At 40.9% G+C, this 22,258-nt stretch overlaps 2 protein-coding genes across 2 annotated transcripts in view; both read left to right on the forward strand.

The window, feature by feature from the left end:
* Positions 1–1,037: 1,037 nt before the first annotated feature.
* rab6bb (RAB6B, member RAS oncogene family b) lies at positions 1,038–16,441 on the forward strand. The gene is made up of 8 exons (XM_046862369.1): positions 1,038–1,286; positions 4,269–4,327; positions 4,406–4,459; positions 5,587–5,692; positions 7,530–7,641; positions 7,933–8,026; positions 8,817–8,883; positions 13,177–16,441. Exons 1-8 carry the CDS (start codon positions 1,070–1,072, stop codon positions 13,239–13,241), a joined length of 774 nt encoding a protein of 257 aa, XP_046718325.1. The 5' UTR covers positions 1,038–1,069; the 3' UTR covers positions 13,242–16,441.
* A 3,570-nt stretch (positions 16,442–20,011) lies between these two features.
* aire (autoimmune regulator) overlaps positions 20,012–22,258 on the forward strand; it is a 10,277-nt gene continuing 8,030 nt past the window's right edge. The window contains exons 1-2 of the mRNA XM_046862471.1: positions 20,012–20,158; positions 21,911–22,085. Coding sequence (XP_046718427.1) covers positions 20,012–20,158; positions 21,911–22,085 — 322 coding nt within the window. The remainder of the gene's footprint in view (positions 20,159–21,910; positions 22,086–22,258) is intronic.

A 22,258-nucleotide genomic window follows, 5' to 3' on the forward strand; every position in this document is an offset into this window, starting at 1 on the left:
TTCAAGATTTTCTGGTAGAGTGCAGAATTGATGGTTTCATTTTAATATAATGTCTTCCACCCCCGGATCATCACACTACCACCACCATGTTTTACTGTTTGTATGATGTTCTTTTTATGAAATGCCGTGTCATTTATATGCCAGATGTAATAGAATGGACACCTTCCAACCATATCAACTTTTACCTCATCTGTTTACAGAATATTTGCCCAAAAGTCCTGATAATCAGGATGTTTTTTGGCAAATGTGAGACGAGCTTTTTTGTTCTTTTTGCTCAGCAGTGGATTTCGTATGGAAACTCTCCCATGGGTGTTGTTTTTGCCAAATCTCTTTCTTATTGTTAAATCACGAACACTGAGCTTAACTAATGCAAATGAGGCCGGCAGTCCTTTAGAGGGTGTTCTGGGTTCTTTTAAGAGCCTCCGGATGCGTATTATGGAGTTATTTGGGGTTGGACGGACACTCCTGATAAGGTTCACCACTGTTCCAAGTTTTTCTCCAGTTGTGGATAACGGCTCCCACCGTGGTTCACTGGAGTCCCAAAGACCTAGGAATGGCTTTGTAACACTGATACCTTTCCAGAGAGATAAACATCACTTTCTTGAATTTCTTTAGATTGCAGCATGATGCTTTTTGAGGTCTTTTACCATGCGTCACTTCATAAGACAGGTTCTGTTTAAGTGATTATTTAATTCAGCAGGTCTGGCAGTAATCAGGCCTGGGTGTGGCCAGAGAAAATTTACTTAGTTTTCCAAAGAATTTGGTTAATCACAATTCAATCATGATTTAGCAAAGATTTTTTTCCCACAGCTTTTTATTTACAAAGCATTTTATTTACTCAGGGTTATAATATGAAATATATTAATAAATACAATTGTTATATATATATATATATATATATATATATATATATATATATATATATATATATATATATATATATATATATGAAAGTTATGAGCGGAATGGCAGGAATGCTGCTCCTCCATCAGCCTCAATAACAAACATGGCGGACGCGTGAACAGACGCGCAGCTCAGACCGCAGACGGGCGTGAGGCGGAAGCCGCGCATGCGCAGTAAGACGCAGGACTTGAGCGCTGCACCATCCAACGTGTCCGGACCCCGAGCCTCATCCTTCAGCCGCCCGTGGAGCGTCTCTGCCCTGGGGAGGGGAGATCCGTGCGGAACATCGCGGGGATACACATCCAGAGCCGTCATGTCTGTAGCCAACGAGTTTGGAAACCCTTTACGGAAATTTAAACTTGTTTTTTTAGGAGAACAGAGCGGTGAGTCCATGCGCTTTAACACACACACACACACACACACACACACACACTCACACACACACACACACCTGTCATAATCTGAAAGGATGCCCCCATCCCCATCCGAATAATTCATCTATACATCTAGCTATAATAATAATAATAATAATAATAATAACAACAATAATGATTATGATTCTATCTATCTATCTATCTATCTATCTATCTATCTATCTATCTATCTATCTATCTATCTATTTGTCTTTGTATATATATATATATATATATATATATATATATATATATATATATATATATATATGATGTGGTTGTTATTGCTGTTTTTCTTCCTCTTGTGGCTTCTGGTGCAGTGGAACCCCAAGAATAAATGTCTTTCTCATACACACACACACACACACACACACACACACACACACACACACACACACACACACTTTACATTAAATGTATGTTCATCAGTAAAACCCCAGGCTGAATAGTGTGTTCTGTATTACATAAAGAACAGAGAGAGACAGAGAGACACACCCAGACTGGTAGGGTGGCATTCAGCAACCTGGCAACCCTCACCTCACCCTCCACTCTCTCACACACACATAAACATAAATGGTATATGTATGTATATACAAACCCTCCAGTAATTGTATTGGTTTTAATGGAAACTGTACTGATCCATTCATGTCCTGTTCCCTCTGATACCATTAAAGCCCAATAAAACACCTTTTTGGTAGCGTGTAGATCTCGTGGTGATATCTACTGGACACCATTCAGAACCATCAGGACACTATTAAGCCTCCGGATTCCAGTAATTCTCTAGACTGGTTTATTTGGTGTGTGGATCATGATTTAATGACGTACACAAACACGCTAATATTTGGCGATGGCTTGTGGTTTTAAGATTTAAAGAATAAATCACTGCCCATAATGACGTCTGAAATGATTCCTCAGACCAGTCACATGGAACAGTGTTTCTCAAAACATCTGTATGTACCTGCACTTTGGAAAACGTATAATAGCAGTTATTCTATAATATCTCAGTTTTAATTTAATGCTTAAAAGCACCACAAAGAAAACAAATCCTTGAAAGGAACTAGCAGAGATCGTTAGTCCCTCATGTTGCTAATCCAATCCAACAAAGCAGGTATGAAACCTAACATGATTAGCATATGCAGGATTGTATATGAATATGGATTGTCCTTCTGATGTTGCAAATGCTGAGATGTTCCTCAGTGAGCAACCTTGTTGAGTTTGCTTGTAGACCTTCTCCATCATCCAAGGATGAAGAAAATGATCTTGTTCTGCAAGCTCATCTTGGTTTGTCCTTTAATTCGCTTATGAATGAAAATAAAACTCCATTGACAAATCAGTTCGCAGTATTTTGATGCCTGGCTGATTTTCAGTACCCTGAGCCCCGCCCCCTTTTCTGACTTCTCCTTCCTCCCGTTCCTCCTGTTATAGGTCATTTTATCCTTTGAAGCAGAACAAAGCATGTTCTCGAGTTTGTGTCGTGTTGAGTTTTTCCTTTCAAGCTAGTTTGAGAAACCGGACCGACCTGTACGACGTGTGTGTCACACGTAGGAGCGTCCTGTCATGCAGAGAATCCAGAAGAATTCCTGAAATATTTTGCAAACAAAGAAAGAGTGGAGCAGAAACACTGCTAAAGACCTGCTGCTAAACTGCGTACTATAAGCAGATCAGTGGCTTTGATGCTACATTATACACTGATCAGAGAGCGTTAGGATCCTCTATAAAGGTGTGGAGTGGAAGATCTTAAATGTCCTGCACAGATCCCTGACCTCCTCAACCTCCTCAACCTCATCACCTTTAGGATGAATTGGAGCTGGAACCATCCAGACATTAGTCCCTGATCTCAGGTTAATGCAGAATGAACACTAATCCCCACAGCTACGAAAAATTAAATGGAAAGATTCTGCAAATAAAATGGAATTTAAAATGTGACGTTCAACACCCATATCATATGTGTGTGATGGTTGGGGGTGCACATACTTTTGGCCATATACTGTTGGGATGTAGTATGTAGGGTTCATGAAGTCCAGAGCGATGGCAGGTTGGTAGCTGTTTGAGATACGCCTCATCTTGGGGCAGCGATGGTATCCTAGACGACGAGACGCCACATGTTTTGAAGTGTGTCTGAGATGAGGTTGAAGGTCAGGCCTACGGGTAGCGATGGAGATCTGAGGGAACGTCAAACGGAGGACTTTTGACAGCTCTAAATGCTAGATAATATGATATCAGTGAGTTTGAAAAAACACCTCTTTGAAATTGTCAACCAGCAATGCACGCAAGCTCCGCCCAGTTGTATAAACCCCACGCACTTCCACATGTATAAATCCTGCTCACTCCCACATTTATAAACCTCACCCACTACCAGATGTATAAACCCTGCTCACTTCCCCGTGTATAAGCCCCGCCCACTTCAACACGTTTAATTTCCGCTCACTCACACGTGTATAAACCCCGCCCACTCCCGCATGTATAAACCTCACCCACTCCCAAATGTATAACCCCTGCCCACTCACACGTGTATAAACCCTGCCCACTTACACATGTATGAACCCTGCCCACTCACCAGTGTATAAACCCCGCCCATTCCCACATGTATAAACATCACCCACTCCCACATGTATAAACCTCGCAAACTCACACATGTGTAAACCTCTCCCACTGACACGTGTATAAACCTCTCCCACTGACACGTGTATAATCTCCACCCACTTTTCTGATCTCCAACTCTGTATAATTCTTAGGTAACATTGTGCATTATATTTATTACAATAATTATTTCTATTTCCAGTGATATTTATTGTTATATTCATGCCAATGTTTATGGGGATATTTTCAGCGATGTTTACGCCGATTCTGGAATTGTGATGTTGAACAACCGAGTCATGTTGGTGTGGTGCACAAACGTGTGGTCAGATAGTGACTGGATGTAAAAGAGTGTTTTTCTGTTTTGTGTTCCAGTTGGAAAAACGTCGCTGATAACGCGGTTCATGTACGACAGCTTCGACAACACTTATCAGGTACTGTACCGTATGCAACTCCTCTGAACAACAGCCGTCGCCTCGGACGCCACTGACGTGTCGTTTTTCTGTCTGCAGGCCACCATCGGGATCGACTTCCTGTCAAAAACCATGTACCTGGAAGATCGAACGGTAAGAGCTCCTCAAACTTCAGTGAGTTACAGTCAGATCATATTCATATCACAGGGTCCTAACGTTCCACATTTCTGCTGGATTTAATCGCACAAAACACAACGATTACTAGCTAATGCTGACATTTAGCAGGAATTATGGGAAAAAAACAGGAAGTTACAAGTGACTGCTTACAGAATGAAGGTTGTAGGTCAGTTTTTTTATTCGCTGACTGACCCAGAGATCCTTTTTTATCTTATACCTTTAAACACCATCACATCTCTAATTAATAATGAAAAACACACACACACAAGTATTGGGACACCTGCACTTTTTGGGAAGTGGTAACTCATTGGATTAATTGTTGGACTTCCGATCAGAAGGTCATGGGTTCAGCACGCCCTTGAGCAAGGACCTTAACCCTCAACTGCTCATAGCTGAGATAACGTTTGGTCTTTGGATGCAGTAGGAGACCCAAACCTGTTCCAGCATGAGGATACCCCTTGTGTACAAAGCCAGCTCCATGAAGTTCTTCTTTCTACGGGAAGATCTCCTGCTATAGAGCTCCAGCCTTATTGAACACGATGGATATGAACGCTGACTGCTCCCCAGGCAAAAAAAAGTGTGTGTAGATGTAGATGATACCTGGTCATAAGTATGGTATGTGGTTTTTCCACACTTAGTGCCAATTTGCTCTCAGATGTTCCACTAGATTTTTTTCAGTGTGCTTGTGTACATTTGGGTTTATCAGCTACAAGGGTGTGAGTAAAGCCAGGTACTGATGTAGGTGAGAAGGTGAGGAAGACAGTGTTCACGTTCATCCCAGAGATGTTCAGTAGGTTTGAGATCAGAGCTCTATAGCAGGCCATTCCAGATCCTCCTCTCCAGACCATGAAAAGCAGATCTTCATGGAGCTTCTTTGTGCACATGGGCACCGTGATGCTGGAACAGTTTTGGATTTCTAAGTTCAAGTGAACGCAAAATTCTATTATACCACATCCAAAGACGTCCTGTAGAATCGTGAAGAAACGCATATGGCAGGAAAGGTCAGGTGTCCCAATACTTTTGACAATATTGTGTGTGTGTGTGTGTGTGTGTGTGTGTGTGTGTGTGTGTGTGTGTGTAATGAATGTTGTTTGGTGCTGCAGGTGAGGTTACAGCTGTGGGATACGGCGGGGCAGGAACGCTTTAGGAGCCTCATCCCCAGCTATATACGAGACTCTACTGTAGCCGTGGTTGTGTACGACATCACAAGTGAGACAGAACACACACACACACACACACACACACACACATGCACGCCCAGACACAATAGACCCTAACAAGTAACAAATGCTTCGATCACCAAACGTCTTCTATCGTAGTGATTTTTATGGCATTGGCGGCCATCTTGGAGGATCCGATTTGATTTATAACGATATTTATGCCGAACTTTATGGCGATTATTTACAATTTTAATACCGATATTTATGCTGATATTTCCATTTATATTTATGGCTATCTATACGAATATATTTATAGCTATATTTACGAATATATTTATAGCTATCTTTACGAATATATTTATAGCTATCTTTACGAATATATTTATAGCTATCTTTACGGAGATATTTATAGCTATCTTTATGGAGATATTTTTTGCTATCTTTACGAATATATTTATAGCTATCTTTATGGAGATATTTTTTGCTATCTTTACGAATATATTTATAGCTATCTTTACGAATATATTTATAGCTATCTTTACGGAGATATTTATAGCTATCTTTACGAATATATTTATAGCTATCTTTACGAATATATTTATAGCTATCTTTACGGAGATATTTATTGCTATCTTTATGGAGATATTTTTTGCTATCTTTACGAATATATTTATAGCTATCTTTACGGAGATATTTATAGCTATCTTTACGAATATATTTATAGCTATCTTTACGAATATATTTATAGCTATCTTTACGGAGATATTTATAGCTATCTTTATGGAGATATTTATTGCTATCTTTACGAATATATTTATAGCTATCTTTACGAATATTTATAGCTATCTTTATGGAGATATTTATAGCTATCTTACGAATATATTTATAGCTATCTTTATGGAGATATTTTTGCTATCTTTATGGAGATATATTTATAGCTATCTTTACGGAGATATTTATTGCTATCTTTATGGAGATATTTTTTGCTATCTTTACGAATATATTTATAGCTATCTTTGAATATATTTATAGCTATCTTTACGGAGATATTTATAGCTATCTTTACGGAGATATTTATAGCTATCTTTACGAATATATTTATAGCTATCTTTACGAGATATTTATTGCTATCTTTATGGAGATATTTTTGCTATCTTTACGAATATATTTATAGCTATCTTTACGAGATATTTATAGCTATCTTTACGAATATATTTATAGCTATCTTCTGAATATATTTATAGCTATCTTTACGGAGATATTTATTGCTATCTTTATGGAGATATATTTATAGCTATCTTACGAATATATTTATAGCTATCTTTACGGAGATATTTATAGCTATCTTTACGGAGATATTTATTGCTATCTTTATGGAGATATTTTTTGCTATCTTTACGGAGATATTTATAGCTATCTTTACGAATATATTTATAGCTATCTTTACGAATATATTTATAGCTATCTTTACGAATATATTTATAGCTATCTTTACGGAGATATTTATACACTATCTTTACGAATATATTTATAGCTATCTTTACTGATTATCATGATTTTTACGGCGATATTTACAGTGGCAGCAGCCATATTTGACGATCCGATTACTTTTATCGCTAGTGTAACAGCATGTTGCTCCACCCACTATAGTCTGAAGGATGGAACTAAAACATTATGATCAGCGTGATGTTTTGGGGGTGAGCTCCATGACTCCTGCAGTATATTTTGGAGCAACGTCGCTGTACGAGCTTCAGCGCGAGAAACATTCCAAACACAAATCTTTTACACAAACCAAGGAATATATTTTCGGAGTTCTCCGAACGTTCAACAATGCGTTAACGTGTCTGCTCGCCCCTAACTGATCGCCTCGTCTTCATGTTTTTCAGATGTGAATTCCTTCCAGCTGACCACAAAATGGATCGACGAGGTCAGGACGGAGAGAGGAAGTGACGTCATCATCATGCTCGTCGGCAACAAGACAGACTTGGAGGAGAAGAGGTGAATTTTATGCCGATTTTATGTCATAAGTGCAAAACAGTGGGCGGAGCCAACGTTTTATTACCCACGGTGTGATTTTAAACTCACTTATTTGAGCGAATGAATTGTGTTAATTGTATTTGGCTCCACCCACTTACGCAATGACATGAGAAATCTTAGCTATCGCACCTTTAATGTAATCAGGAGCTATTTCTATACGGACAATTGCAGAGGAACGTCCTACCAGGAAAATCTGAGGATGAGTTTGAGTGATTTATGATGTATTTCCTGTCTGATTTTTCCATCTCTTAGACAAATCATGATTGAGGAAGGAGAACAGAGAGCTAAAGAACTGAACGTGATGTTCATCGAGACGAGCGCTAAAAGCGGCTGCAACGTCAAACAGGTTCGAGTCCTCATTAGTTCATCTTCTCCTTTCTTAACTCTTCAACTCCTCCCTTCTTTTCTTCTCATCTCCTTATACCCTCATCTTCTCATCTCAACTCCTCTTTTCATCTTCTACTTTCCTCATCCCCTTCTTGTCTTCTACTGTTTTGATCTCCTCATCTCATCTTCTCCTCTGTTCCTCGTCTCAGCTCCTTACCTTTACATCCTCTCATCTCCTCGTCTCCTTATTTACTCATCTGCTCATCATGTTCACTTCCTCATCTTCATCTGTTTTACACGATACTGATCTCATTTCTTCATCTTCTACACTTCTCATCTTCTCATCTCCATATCTTCTCCTCTTCTGCTCTCCTCATCTTTTCGATCTGCATGAACAGTGTTTAATTCTGTGTAATTTGATCAGTGTTTATTAGTTTGCTCTAGATACTGAACAGAGACTCATTGAATTCAGATTCTCCATTTGTTCAATACTCACCATCTATCGGTCTCTCTCTCTCTCTCTCTCTCTCTCTCTCTCTCTCTCTCTCTCTCTCTCTCTCTCTGTCTCTCTCTCTCTCTCTCTCTCTCTCTCTCTCTCTCTCTGTCTGTCTTTCCTCTCTCTCTCTCTCTCTCTCTCTCTCTCTCTCTCTCTCTCTGTCTCTCTCTCTCTCTCTCTCTCTCTCTCTCTCTCTCTCTCTCTCTCTCTCTGTCTTTCCTCCTCTCTCTCTCTCTCTCTCTCTCTCTCTCTCTCTCTCTCTCTCTCTCTCTGTCTTTCCTCTCTCCGTCTCTCTCTCTCTTTCTTCCCTCAGTTGTTTAGGCGAGTAGCTGCTGCTCTGCCCGGGATGGAAAATCTGGATGAGGCGAATAAAGAAGGCAGTATCCTTTAACACACACACTGAAATAAACATCAACACCACTGTCCTTATTATAGGAGTCTGGAAAATGCAGGAAAGGCCTTTGTTTCTGTTGGTCATAGTAAAGTAGGTGTGGTCTTTGTTTCTGTTGGTCATAGTAAAGTAGGTGTGGTCTTTGTTTCTGTTGGTCATAGTAAAGTAGGTGTGGTCTTTGTTTCTGTTGGTCATAGTAAAGTAGGTGTGGTCTTTGTTCCTGTCAGTCATAGTAAAGTAGGTGTGGCCTTTGTTCCTGTCAATGATAGTAAAGTAGGTGTGGTCTTTGTTCCTGTCAGTCATTGTAAAGTAGGTGTGGTCTTTGTTCCTGTCAGTCATTGTAAAGTAGGTGTGGCCTTTGTTCCTGTCAGTCATTGTAAAGTAGGTGTGGCCTTTGTTCCTGTCAGTGATAGTAAAGTAGGTGTGGTCTTTGTTCCTGTCAGTCATTGTAAAGTAGGTGTGGCCTTTGTTCCTGTCAGTCATTGTAAAGTAGGTTTGTCCTTTGTTCCTGTCAGTCATGGTAAAGTAGGTGTGGTCTTTGTTCCTGTCAGTCATAGTAAAGTAGGTGTGACCTTTGTTCCTGTCAGTCATAGTAAAGTAGGTGTGGCCTTTGATCCTGTCAGTCATAGTAAAGTAGGTGTGACCGTTGTTCCTGTCAGTCATAGTAAAGTAGGTGTGGCCTTTGTTCCTGTCAGTCATGGTAAAGTAGGTGTGACCTTTGTTCCTGTCAGTCATAGTAAAGTAGGTGTGGCCTTTGTTCCTGTCAGTCATGGTAAAGTAGGTGTGACCTTTGTTCCTGTCAGTCATAGTAAAGTAGGTGTGGCCTTTGTTCCTGTCAGTCATAGTAAAGTAGGTGTGGCCTTTGTTCCTGTCAGTCATAGTAAAGTAGGTGTGACCTTTGTTCCTGTCAGTCATTGTAAAGTAGGTGTGGCCTTTGTTCCTGTCAGTCATTGTAAAGTAGGTGTGGCCTTTGTTCCTGTCAGTGATAGTAAAGTAGGTGTGGTCTTTGTTCCTGTCAGTCATTGTAAAGTAGGTGTGGCCTTTGTTCCTGTCAGTCATTGTAAAGTAGGTTTGTCCTTTGTTCCTGTCAGTCATGGTAAAGTAGGTGTGGTCTTTGTTCCTGTCAGTCATGGTAAAGTAGGTGTGGCCTTTGTTCCTGTCAGTCATAGTAAAGTAGGTGTGGCCTTTGTTCCTGTCAGTCATGGTAAAGTAGGTGTGGCCTTTGTTCCTGTCAGTGATAGTAAAGTAGGTGTGGTCTTTGTTCCTGTCAGTCATTGTAAAGTAGGTGTGGCCTTTGTTCCTGTCAGTCATTGTAAAGTAGGTTTGTCCTTTGTTCCTGTCAGTCATGGTAAAGTAGGTGTGGTCTTTGTTCCTGTCAGTCATAGTAAAGTAGGTGTGACCTTTGTTCCTGTCAGTCATAGTAAAGTAGGTGTGGCCTTTGATCCTGTCAGTCATAGTAAAGTAGGTGTGACCGTTGTTCCTGTCAGTCATAGTAAAGTAGGTGTGGCCTTTGTTCCTGTCAGTCATGGTAAAGTAGGTGTGACCTTTGTTCCTGTCAGTCATAGTAAAGTAGGTGTGGCCTTTGTTCCTGTCAGTCATGGTAAAGTAGGTGTGGCCTTTGTTCCTGTCAGTCATAGTAAAGTAGGTGTGGCCTTTGTTCCTGTCAGTCATGGTAAAGTAGGTGTGACCTTTGTTCCTGTCAGTCATAGTAAAGTAGGTGTGGCCTTTGTTCCTGTCAGTCATAGTAAAGTAGGTGTGACCTTTGTTCCTGTCAGTCATAGTAAAGTAGGTGTGGCCTTTGTTCCTGTCAGTCATGGTAAAGTAGGTGTGGCCTTTGTTCCTGTCAGTCATGGTAAAGTAGGTGTGGCCTTTGTTCCTGTCAGTGATAGTAAAGTAGGTGTGGTCTTTGTTCCTGTCAGTGATAGTAAAGTAGGTGTGGCCTTTGTTCCTGTCAGTCATGGTAAAGTAGGTGTGGCCTTTGTTCCTGTCAGTCATGGTAAAGTAGGTGTGGTCTTTGTTCCTGTCAGTCATGGTAAAGTAGGTGTGGCCTTTGTTCCTGTCAGTCATAGTAAAGTAGGTGTGGCCTTTGTTCCTGTCAGTCATAGTAAAGTAGGTGTGGCCTTTGTCCCTGTCAGTCATAGTAAAGTAGGTGTGGCCTTTGTTCCTGTCAGTCATGGTAAAGTAGGTGTGCTCTTTGTTACTGTCAGTCATGGTAAAGTAGGTGTGACCTTTGTTCCTGTCAGTCATAGTAAAGTAGGTGTGGCCTTTGTTCCTGTCAGTCATAGTAAAGTAGGTGTGACCTTTGTTCCTGTCAGTCATAGTAAAGTAGGTGTCCTTTGTTCCTGTCAGTCATGGTAAAGTAGGTGTGGCCTTTGTTCCTGTCAGTCATGGTAAAGTAGGTGTGGCCTTTGTTCCTGTCAGTCATAGTAAAGTAGGTGTGGCCTTTGTTCCTGTCAGTCATAGTAAAGTAGTGTGGCCTTTGTTCCTGTCAGTCATGGTAAAGTAGGTGTGGCCTTTGTTCCTGTCAGTCATGGTAAAGTAGGTGTGGCCTTTGTTCCTGTCAGTCATAGTAAAGTAGGTGTGACCTTTGTTCCTGTCAGTCATAGTAAAGTAGGTGTGGCCTTTGTTCCTGTCAGTCATAGTAAAGTAGGTGTGGCCTTTGTTCCTGTCAGTCATAGTAAAGTAGGTGTGACCTTTGTTCCTGTCAGTCATAGTAAAGTAGGTGTGGCCTTTGTTCCTGTCAGTCATAGTAAAGTAGGTGTGACCTTTGTTCCTGTCAGTCATAGTAAAGTAGGTGTGGCCTTTGTTCCTGTCAGTCATAGTAAAGTAGGTGTGACCTTTGTTCCTGTCAGTCATAGTAAAGTAGGTGTGGCCTTTGTTCCTGTCAGTCATAGTAAAGTAGGTGTGACCTTTGTTCCTGTCAGTCATAGTAAAGTAGGTGTGGCCTTTGTTCCTGTCAGTCATAGTAAAGTAGGTGTGGCCTTTGTTCCTGTCAGTCATGGTAAAGTAGGTGTGGCCTTTGTTCCTGTCAGTCATAGTAAAGTAGGTGTGGCCTTTGTTCCTGTCAGTCATAGTAAAGTAGGTGTGGCCTTTGTTCCTGTCAGTCATAGTAAAGTAGGTGTGGCCTTTGTTCCTGTCAGTCATAGTAAAGTAGGTGTGGCCTTTGTTCCTGTCAGTCATGGTAAAGTAGGTGTGGCCTTTGTTCCTGTCAGTCATGGTAAAGTAGGTGTGGCCTTTGTTCCTGTCAGTCATAGTAAAGTAGGTGTGGCCTTTGTTCCTGTCAGTCATGGTAAAGTAGGTGTGGCCTTTGTTCCTGTCAGTCATGGTAAAGTAGGTGTGGTCTTTGTTCCTGTCAGTCATGGTAAAGTAGGTGTGGCCTTTGTTCCTGTCAGTCATAGTAAAGTAGGTGTGGCCTTTGTTCCTGTCAGTCATAGTAAAGTAGGTGTGCCTTTGTTCCTGTCAGTCATAGTAAAGTAGGTGTGGCCTTTGTTCCTGTCAGTCATGGTAAAGTAGGTGTGTCTTTGTTCCTGTCAGTCATGGTAAAGTAGGTGTGACCTTTGTTCCTGTCAGTCATAGTAAAGTAGGTGTGCCTTTGTTCCTGTCAGTCATAGTAAAGTAGGTGTGACCTTTGTTCCTGTCAGTCATAGTAAAGTAGGTGTGACCTTTGTTCCTGTCAGTCATAGTAAAGTAGGTGTGACCTTTGTTCCTGTCAGTCATGGTAAAGTAGGTGTGGCCTTTGTTCCTGTCAGTCATGGTGAAGTAGGTGTGGCCTTTGTTCCTGTCAGTCATGGTAAAGTTGGTGTGCCGTTTGTTCCTGTCAGTCATAGTAAAGTAGGTGTGGCCTTTGTTCCTGTCAGTCATGGTAAAGTAGGTGTGGCCTTTGTTCCTGTCAGTCATAGTAAAGTAGGTGTGACCTTTGTTTCTGTCAGTCATAGTAAAGTAGGTGTGGCCTTTGTTCCTGTCAGTCATGGTAAAGTAGGTGTGGTCTTTGTTCCTGTCAGTCATAGTAAAGTAGGTGTGGCCTTTGTTTCTGTCAGTCATTGTAAAGTAGGTGTGGTCTTTGTGTCTGACAGTCTCTTAGAGGAGGTGTGTGTTTTTGTTGGCTTCTTTTCATGTTTCTGTCAGTCAAAAAGAAGGTGTTGCCTTTGTTCCTGTCAGTCATTAAAAAGGCTTGGCCTTTTTGCTTGTCAGTCATAGCCGTCTTACAGAGTACAGACCCGCACTGCGATCCTGTGTTTATCATTGTACATTGTACATATTCCTTTAACTCTGAACCTCCCAGTGATTGACATCAAGCTGGACAAAGCCCAGGAGCCTCCTGCCAGCGAGAGCAGTTGCTCATGTTAGTGCAGCGCCCTCTCATGGACACTCCACTTACACTCCTACTGGTTCTCAAGCTTCCTGTGGCTCAGCATCCCGAACGGAGCTCAGGCTTTCTACATCCCACTGAACTGAAAGTGTTTAACCTCTCTCTCTCTCTCTCTCTCTCTCTCTCTCTCTCTCTCTCTCTCTCTCTCTCTCTTTCTCTCGCTATCAGACAAAAAAACATCACGTCCATATTGTTGGTCCGACAACAACATTGTGTAAATAATTCAAACGAAGGTGAGCTGTTAGAGCGATGAAGGACAACGATGACGCAGTGACGCGGTACATTTTCTACATTTGGAACAGGAAGTAGGAAGTTGTTTCTTTAGTCTCACACCGTATTGTATGTAGGACAGGTTCTGCAGTCAGTCACGTTTTCTGGCCCACTGCGTGCTCCCTGAAAGACCTCGCACAGTCGCTTTAATCTTAATGGCGCTATAAGGAATTACATTTTCATGAAATTCGCATGCTTTTGCAAAAAAACGCACATGCTATTGCGATGTCTCGAAAAATTCCTGAAGAGATTGCGTGAGCAGCGAGCGCTCAATCTGCTGTACTCTACTGTAAATGGTGTTTCTATGGTGTTTCCTCATTGGATGTGGTGTGTGTGTGGGTGTGTGTGTGTGTTTGTGTGTGTGTGAAATGGCTTTCTGAATATGATAATAAGGGCTTCTTCGCTTGATGTTAACATTCTCCATTATGCTTTCTTCTGTCACCGGCTCCAATAGCGAAGAACATACACAACTAAATAATGAATATGTCCAAAAATCAAGATAAAACCGGCGGTAATTAAAAATAACTGATGAGAATCTGGTTTTTACATAGCGCCCCCTTGTGGACTGCAGTTTGAAAGGTCATATTTGTGGTAACCCTAACATACACCTTAAATCCAACATTTATCAGAAGAATGCTTGCAAAACCAATAGCTATCTAGCAAGCAAGATGAGGCGTGGTTTTACTCAAATCCCACTCAAATGTGGGCAAAGAGTTGATCAGTGCCTCGTGTTAAATATGTTTGCACAATGAACTCAAAAAAATAAGGTCATAGCCGATTCGTGGCTTTTTTCTTTTTAGTTTGTTTAGCTAAATAGTGGCATCAGATCAGATTCAAATTCTGGAATCAAATATACACTCATTTGGGTCAACAATGTCTGCTTGAGTTTGCTAGCGTTAACATTCTATAGTTACTGAAGCTCGTGATGCATTAGTGAACTTGAAGTGGCTAGTACATAGCTAAATCGTAGAACATACTCACTGCTGTGTTTTTAGCATTTTATTTAAACCTTTATCTGGAGAGTAACAAAGTTAGCTCCCTTTGTATGCCAGCCAACAGCTAGCCTAATGATAGTCTTTCATCATGACGTCACCTTAAAAACATTAGCTAAAGCATTCTGAGGTAAATTTTGCTAGCAACATTGTTAATCTTTTTCTGTTAGCATTAGTACAATAGATATGAATATTAGATATTGGCGATGAACATGCAGAATGTTATTAAAAATATACTTTATCTACTTCCATTTGAAACCCAATTCATCAAACATACAGATACAGCACATTAGAAATATTAGATGAAAATTTTTAAAGTAATTGTCGCCAGATACATTGTCATAATAGCTATTCTTTATTGAAGAAACCCCTTAAAAACTGAGACATGGCTAACTCAGCAACATTTACCTCAGGTTAGCATGAGCGACAGGGGAAGAAGCAATTATTTTGTTGGATTTTTAACGTGACAGAAGTTTTTTACGCTGCACTTTGTTTCCTAAAGTGTCTCAGTCTGTGTTGTTTCATAAAAACAGAGGAGGATGGACGTTCATATATTTTGTTTGTCGGATGAATGTTACAGATCTGAGGATAACGCAGAGAAACACTTATGTTCAGGTCGTCACGTCGATCTGCTGAAGGAATGTGAAAAGTTTACTTCACCGCAATAGTCATAGTGTCTGATATTTCATTAACGATGTTGTGTTACCGGACCGCACTGACACCACTGTGTTTCTTTATATACATAAATATTTAACTATAAAAAAATATATAGATATTTATTATATCATTTCAGCTCAGTTTGTTCAGTGTACTGATAAATGTTAGCGTTTTCCAAAATGGCCATTGGTCGTCATCATCACTGTCGATAGGAGCGACCTAAGAGGAAATAACTAACAATGTATTTACGAATGTAGAGGAAATCCACTGAGAGTTCTCAGGTGTAACGGATAATCTCTGAAACTTCAGTATTTTACCCGAAAATGCATTTTTCTTTATCGCTTCTTTATTTCTCCCTTTGTTACACTTGCGTGCCTTCTGTTAATCGGATATGGAACAAAACACGAATGGACGGCAACCTGAAATAAACACGTGTTGCGTTCAACATCAAAATCCTGTCAGGTGTGAGCGCAGGCTGGCGAGTGATTTGTGAGGTAAAATCGTAGCTGTATTGATGGTATAAAGATTTGAATTAATGATATGATTCAAATGGCTCCAGATTGTGAGGAACACGAACGTTACTCGGCGAATTCGTTCGAAAAGACTTTATAGGAATGAAAGAACAGTGTCGTTTGTTATAAAGCCACTAGAGGGAGCTGTTCATCATGGCAGGTGCTTAGTGAACACTGGTCATGTTACTGACTCGGAGCAGCTTGATTCATTTGAGCAGAATAAAGTTAAAGTGCTGCATTTTCGGTTGCCATGTTTACCCAGGCTAACTTCATTTCCTAATCCGAAGAAGGAAATAAATTAAACATTTGTTTATTTGTCGATACGACGATCATGTGACAAATAAACAAAAGACTCGGATCGGAGAACAGACTCGGGAGGGGAACTCATTGTTTCTGTTTCTTGAGCAGGGCCTATTATGGATGTTGCGCATGCGTGAACACAAACACACACACACCCACACACACACACACACACACACACATACATACAAACATACTGTGAGGACTGTGTGACATCTGAACTCAGTGTAAGACACACTGGAAGCAGGTGCCGATCTACTTGTGACATGAATGTGTATTTTCATGACGCAGTGACGAGATGATGAGTCATTTCAGGTTTAAGGATTTTTTCACACCGAGTCAGCGCAGGGTCGTGGGGTCGAGCCGACGCTACATTTCATTCTGTAAAGCCATTTATAAGCATGACATCTGTCTGAAAACTGATCAATAAAGTCTGTGTTTAAATCACACACTGGTTCTGACTCTTTATTCCCTTTTCATACCATAAAGTCTTTATATAGCTAAATTAGCTGCAAAGAAACTAGTCAAATCGCATGTAAAAAAGCAACATTTTTGGTAATTCCTTTGTCTAATATTTGCTTATTCTTTACAACATCTGGTCGAGTTAGCTAGCGTTAATGTCCTGTAGTAACAGTAGCTAATGATTAGTGGTGTAAATGGTACACGTATTTGTACCAAACCGTTTCGGAACAGGGCTTTAGGTTGGAATGTAATCCCTTTTACATGCGGAACATGGTTACAATCAGAGTTCCCTCAGGAATATATTAAGTGTAGGACCGCAAGTTTGTTTAGTCTCCACCTCACATTTTAAGAGCATTGTCACAGTTTTTAATATTATTTTTATTATCATTATTATTCTTATAAAACTTCATTAGTCTTTAGGGTTGCACAAGTCTGGTCACTCTTAGTTCCGGTCCCAATTCTGGATAAATGTGGAGGGTTTTGTTATGAAGGACATCCAGCGTAAAATGTGTGCCAAATCAAATATGCTGATCATGAATCAGAATTTTATACTGGCCCAGGTTACCAACGACCACCACAGGTATCATTAACCAACAGGGTACCGGTGTAAATTGGGCTGCTGTTGGCCGAAGGAGGAGAAGGAAAGGAGGAAGACGTCTACAGAGACAGCAGGGAAAGGAGAAGTGGAGAAGAGTGGAGGTTCGGGTTGGTACTTTAAATGTTGGTACTCTGACTGGTAAAGGGAGAGAGGAAGCTGATATGATGGAGAGGAGAAAGGTAGATATGCTGTGTGTTCAGGAGACCAAGTGGAAAGAAAGTAAAAGCAGGAACATTGGAGGTGTTTAAACTGTTCTATCATGGTGTGGATGGAAAGAGAAATGGTGTAGGGGGGATTTTGAAGGAAGAGTACAGTAAGAGTGTAGTGGAGGTGAAGAGAGTTTCTGATAGAGTGATAAACGTGAAGCTGGAAGTTGAAGGGGTGATGATAAATGTCATCAGTGCCTTTGCTCCACAAGTCGGCTGTGAGATGGAGGAGAAGGAAAAATTCTGGAGTGAATTAGATGAAGTGGTAGAAGGTGAACCTACGAATGAAAGATTGGTGATTGGGGCAGATTTTATGGGGCATGTAGGTGAAGGGAACAGATGTGATGATGTTTGTATAACTATTGCAAAAGTGATAAGGGAGACAGCTAGAAAGGTACGGAGATGGAGATGGAAATGTGTTGACTAGTGAGGAGAGTGTGTTGAGAAGATGGAGGAAGTTTTTTGAGCAGCTGATGAACGAGGAAGATGAGAGAGAGAAGGTTGGGTGATGTGGAGATGGTGAAGCAGGAAGTGGATAGGATTAGTAAGGAGGAAGTGAGAGCAGCGATTAAGAGGATGGAAAGTGGAAAGTCGGTTAGACCAGATGACATATCGGTAGAAGCATGGAGATGTTAAGGAGAGATGCAGTGGAGTTTTTATTTAGATTGTTGAACAAGATTCCTGTACGTGAGGATGCCTGAGGAATGGAGAAGGAGTGTGCTGGTACTGATCTTTAAGCATAAGGGAGATGTGCAGATCTGCAGTAATACAGGGGAATAAAGTTGATCAGTCACACCATGAAGTTATGGGAAAGAGTAGTGGAAGCCAGGCTGAGGGAAGAGGTGACCATCTGTGAGCAACAGTATGGTTTCATGCTGAGGAAGAGCACCACAGATGCATTATTTGCTTTGAGAATGTTGATGGAGAAGTATAGAGAAGGTCAGAAGGAGTTGCATTGTGTGTTTGTGAATTTAGAGAAAGTGTATGACAGGGTGGAGAGAGGAGTTGTGGTATTGTATGAGGAAGTCAGGTGTGTCAGAGTATGTGAGGGTGGTGCAGGACATGTATGAGGACAGTGCGACGGCAGTGAAGCAGAGTAAAGGTGAATGATGTGTGTTTATCTCTGATGAGCAGCCATGGTGACAGTGGTGAAGGAAAATCTCCCTCAGATGTTATGAGGAAGAAACCTTAAGAGGAACCAGACTCAAAAGACTCATTTGGGTGATATCTAGAGTGTGATTATAAATCTTTAAACAATACAACACTGAAGAGTGAGATTATGGAACCAGGAGCTACTGAGCAACTCATAAAATAGCTCAACATCTAAGATCATCACATATCCAACACCAGCTTCTCCATGCCAGAGCCTTTAAACACTTAAAGAGGTCCAATGTCCAAACTTTACATGAAGGTACTTTGAAGGTCCACAATCTTTATGAGGTGGGTCGTGACTGGGGCTGGAGCAACCTCAGGATGCCTCGGGATGAGAAGAGAAAGAGAAGCAGTGGAGAGAAATTAGCGTAGCTGCTGTTTATGATATTAACTACAGCCCTCTCAATAATTTTTGGTCGCCCCCATAACCCCAAGTTACAGTTGGTGCGGAACTCATCTGAGAACTCTTACGATGGACCACATCCACATCTCCTGCTCTTCAACTGGCTTCCTGTTAAACAGGGCATCAAATTTCCAGCTTTTTGTTTATAAGGCATTACATAACCCGACTCCTTCTTATCTACCTGACCTACTTTTAACATTTACTCCTTCTCAAACTCTCAGATCGAGGTCCCTATCCTCAGTTCTTCCTTTAATGGATTTGGTATCTATGGTGTCTTGAGCTTTTGGCTACGCTGCTCCTTATTTGTGGAATCTACTCCCTCGTGATATTCGCAACAGCGACTCTTTCCCTAATTTCATAATTTCGTTAAAAAACGCATCTTTTGAGGCAGCAATATCATTTATATTGTGTAGATAATTCTCATTGGTTGTATAGCATTTTTTTGTTTCACATTGTTGTTGTTAATTGTGTATTTTAACTGTATTTAAGGTGTCTTTGAGTGTCATGTACGGTGGCCATAAATACAATGTATTATGTTGTAATTATTGTAATCTTGGTGCTCTGATATGCATCGTCACTGCTGGACTCTAACCAAGGAGTAGAAACATTTCAGCAACGGTCAAGAGAACTGGGAGGTACCTGAGCTCTGCTGACCTTTAGAGTCCGTTGTGTGAAAGTGTTTATCCTATAATTGGATGTTAGGTGTGTATGAGAGCACTGCTGTGTGTGTGTGTGTGTGTGTGTGTGTGTGTGGGGTTCCCCTAGCCAGAACACACACTTCAGTTAGTGCTATAGAGGAACAGGTGAGCAGAAAGAAGGAGAGAGGAGAGAAAGAAAGATCATCAATTAAAAGTCAAAGTGTCTCATTGCCCAACTGTGGACTTTCCAAAAACTTCACCCAGGGATGATCTCACCAAACTGTGATCGACTTTGCCCAGGCATCGGTTTCCTCCCAACTGAGCTTTCCTGAGGCATTTTCCCAGGCGCTGACAACATCTCTGCGTCCCTGAAGGGCTGACACTTGGGTCAAAGGTCTTCAAAAAGATTCCGTCTGGCCAATAAATAGCGCCGTCTAGTCGCTTCTCGTCATGTGAGACGCAGGTACCATCATTTCATCAAGATCTCTAGTTGGACTACATGAACTTTTGAGGAAAAACAAATCTCTGAATGCATTTGTGTTCTACCTTCCAGGCACCATGACCCGAGCCGAGGCTCTTGGCGAATCCGAGCTTCGATCTCAGCTCAGAGCATCCAGGACAGAAATCGCTATGGCCGTCCATGACCCATTCCCGCTGCTGTATGGTTTGGCGGATCACCAGATCATCTCTGACCGACTCCTTGAGGTGAGACCCAAAGAGCTTAGCTGGATCAAGTGTTCCTCGGGGGTTCAGTACTGGGTCCAGTTCTGTTTTTGAAAATAATGAGTAAAGCCTACTTTGTTTTTTTGTCCTAATCATTACATTATTGCTACAATAATTATGGGAGTCATGTGACAAAATAATTAACGGCTCAAACCTGAAGATATCAGGGGTGAAGCTCCTCATTCTGTTTATTATCATTTATCCTTAGCTGCATTGCCATATTTTTATTATTGAAACTCCAGTCAAAGTTGGTGTATGTAGACGTGTTGAGATCTGAACATTTTATTTTATTTCTGATCAAAGGAGATTCAAAGAACTGAGTCACTAAAGTGATCTGATCTTTCCATTATCAGTCTCTTCATGCCTTCAGAGGGTTTACATCTAAACTATTTGTTTTGATTTGATTTGATTTGATTTGATAAACGCTGATATTAACTGGTTCCAATTCAGCTGAGTGACAGTTATTTTATATCCAATAGACAAAGAGCTTAGTTTTACACTGCCCGCCTTCATTAGTGAACTAGTGTATAGGTTTGTTAGGGTTAGAAGCTCCAAGCTCAAGGCCTAAGTCACAGGTGATGAACTCAAGCTATATTAGGTCCATAAACACATTGCCCACAAACTACTCCCACCACTAGAGGGCAGCGTTTCCACTTCAGCACACAGTATAAACAAGCAGAGTTTAGAAATATCAACAGTCAATCCTGAAGAGAAAAGCTGATGCAGAAGGAAGACAATGTAATGAAAGATCCGTCGACATTTTGACTCCAAACATGGAGATAAGTATGCTGAGGATACCCTTCAAGAAAACCATCAAACTGTCCAAAATAAAAAAAGGCAGACTGCAATCGCAGCAGGAAAAGTTGACTAAAGCTACAGCCAACAACGTTAAATCTTAAACAGCCTGGCCCACAACATCTCAAGTTTAACACCCCTGCTTCAGACAATTGCCTGCTCTGCCTATCGTTAGCACCAGCCCTGGAACAACCAGTGTGAAGGTATCTGCATTTTATCACACAAAAAATATATATATCAACTCCTCCATAAACTCCTCCATAAAATCCTCCAACTCCTCCGCCACCTAACTCTAACCCTAACCCACCGTTTTCTCTGAAGTAACTTGAAATGAACAAAAGAAAATCAGTTTCCATTATTGTTCGTTCCGTATTCAACAAAAATCAGAGTTTGATTATAATTATTTGTTTTAGAACAAAAGAAAAGAGTGGTTTCTGTAGTTTTCCATGAAACATCTCCGCCTGTAGTCTGGTTCAATCAGGTTTCAAGACTACCTTGTCCAAACTTTAAATCTTTACCTAGATGTTGGATATGATTTAAACCAGGGTTCATAGAAGGCCATGTCACCCGTGAGGTGTTCCAAGCTGTTTCTGGGTGCTTTAAGGTTTGTTCGGAAATCCTGAGATCTTGTTGTCATTTTCCTGCACAGATCCAAAGCTCCCAGTGCCACAGCAAAGCAGTCCCAAAACATCACAAAACTTCACAGAGGGCATCATCTTCATCTCTATGAAAGCTTCATTTTGGTGAACATACAGATGATGCACCTCGTCGGAAAGCTCCAGTGTTGTCTCATTATTTTCACAAAAGCGTTCTGGCTTTTAGTCTGAAACATCTTCATAATCCAATTATTTATAGTTAGTTTCTGGGGGTGCCAACACTTTTGTCCATATCCAAAGGAAATATTCTGATTTTATTGTGTGCTCTGTGTATTTCTTTAAGGAAACTCTGTCGAGGAAGAAGAAAGATGGAATCCATAAGGCGGTGTATTCCCTCCTGACCTGGTTGCTGGAGCAGAACTCCTCCGTCCTTCAGGCCTTCTGGAACATTCTGTCCAAAGAGTACAACCAGGAAAGTTACCCCAAACTGCAGAACCTCTTCGCTAATTTACCTGAAGGTACTTCATTGTGTGATAATGATGATGATGAAGATCTAGCTGATGTTTAAATCATTCTATTACTTTACATTGTTGAATCCTTCAATCCACAATCCACGTGTTGTTTAGTTTTCCGGAACCGCAGCTTCGGCACCAATGCGGGTTTATTTCAATGCGCTCCTTCGGACACATTA

This window comes from Silurus meridionalis, chromosome 12, assembly GCF_014805685.1.
Source record: "Silurus meridionalis isolate SWU-2019-XX chromosome 12, ASM1480568v1, whole genome shotgun sequence".
Lineage (NCBI taxonomy): Eukaryota > Metazoa > Chordata > Actinopteri > Siluriformes > Siluridae > Silurus > Silurus meridionalis.

Coding starts and splice junctions, on each gene's coding strand:
- rab6bb (XM_046862369.1), top strand. CDS start 1,070: ATGCGCAGTAAGACGCAGGACTTGAGCGCTGCACCATCCAACGTGTCC. Junction 4,460..5,586: donor TGTACCTGGAAGATCGAACG/GTAAGAGCTCCT, acceptor TTGGTGCTGCAG/GTGAGGTTACAGCTGTGGGA. Junction 8,884..13,176: donor TGAGGCGAATAAAGAAGGCA/GTATCCTTTAAC, acceptor TGAACCTCCCAG/TGATTGACATCAAGCTGGAC.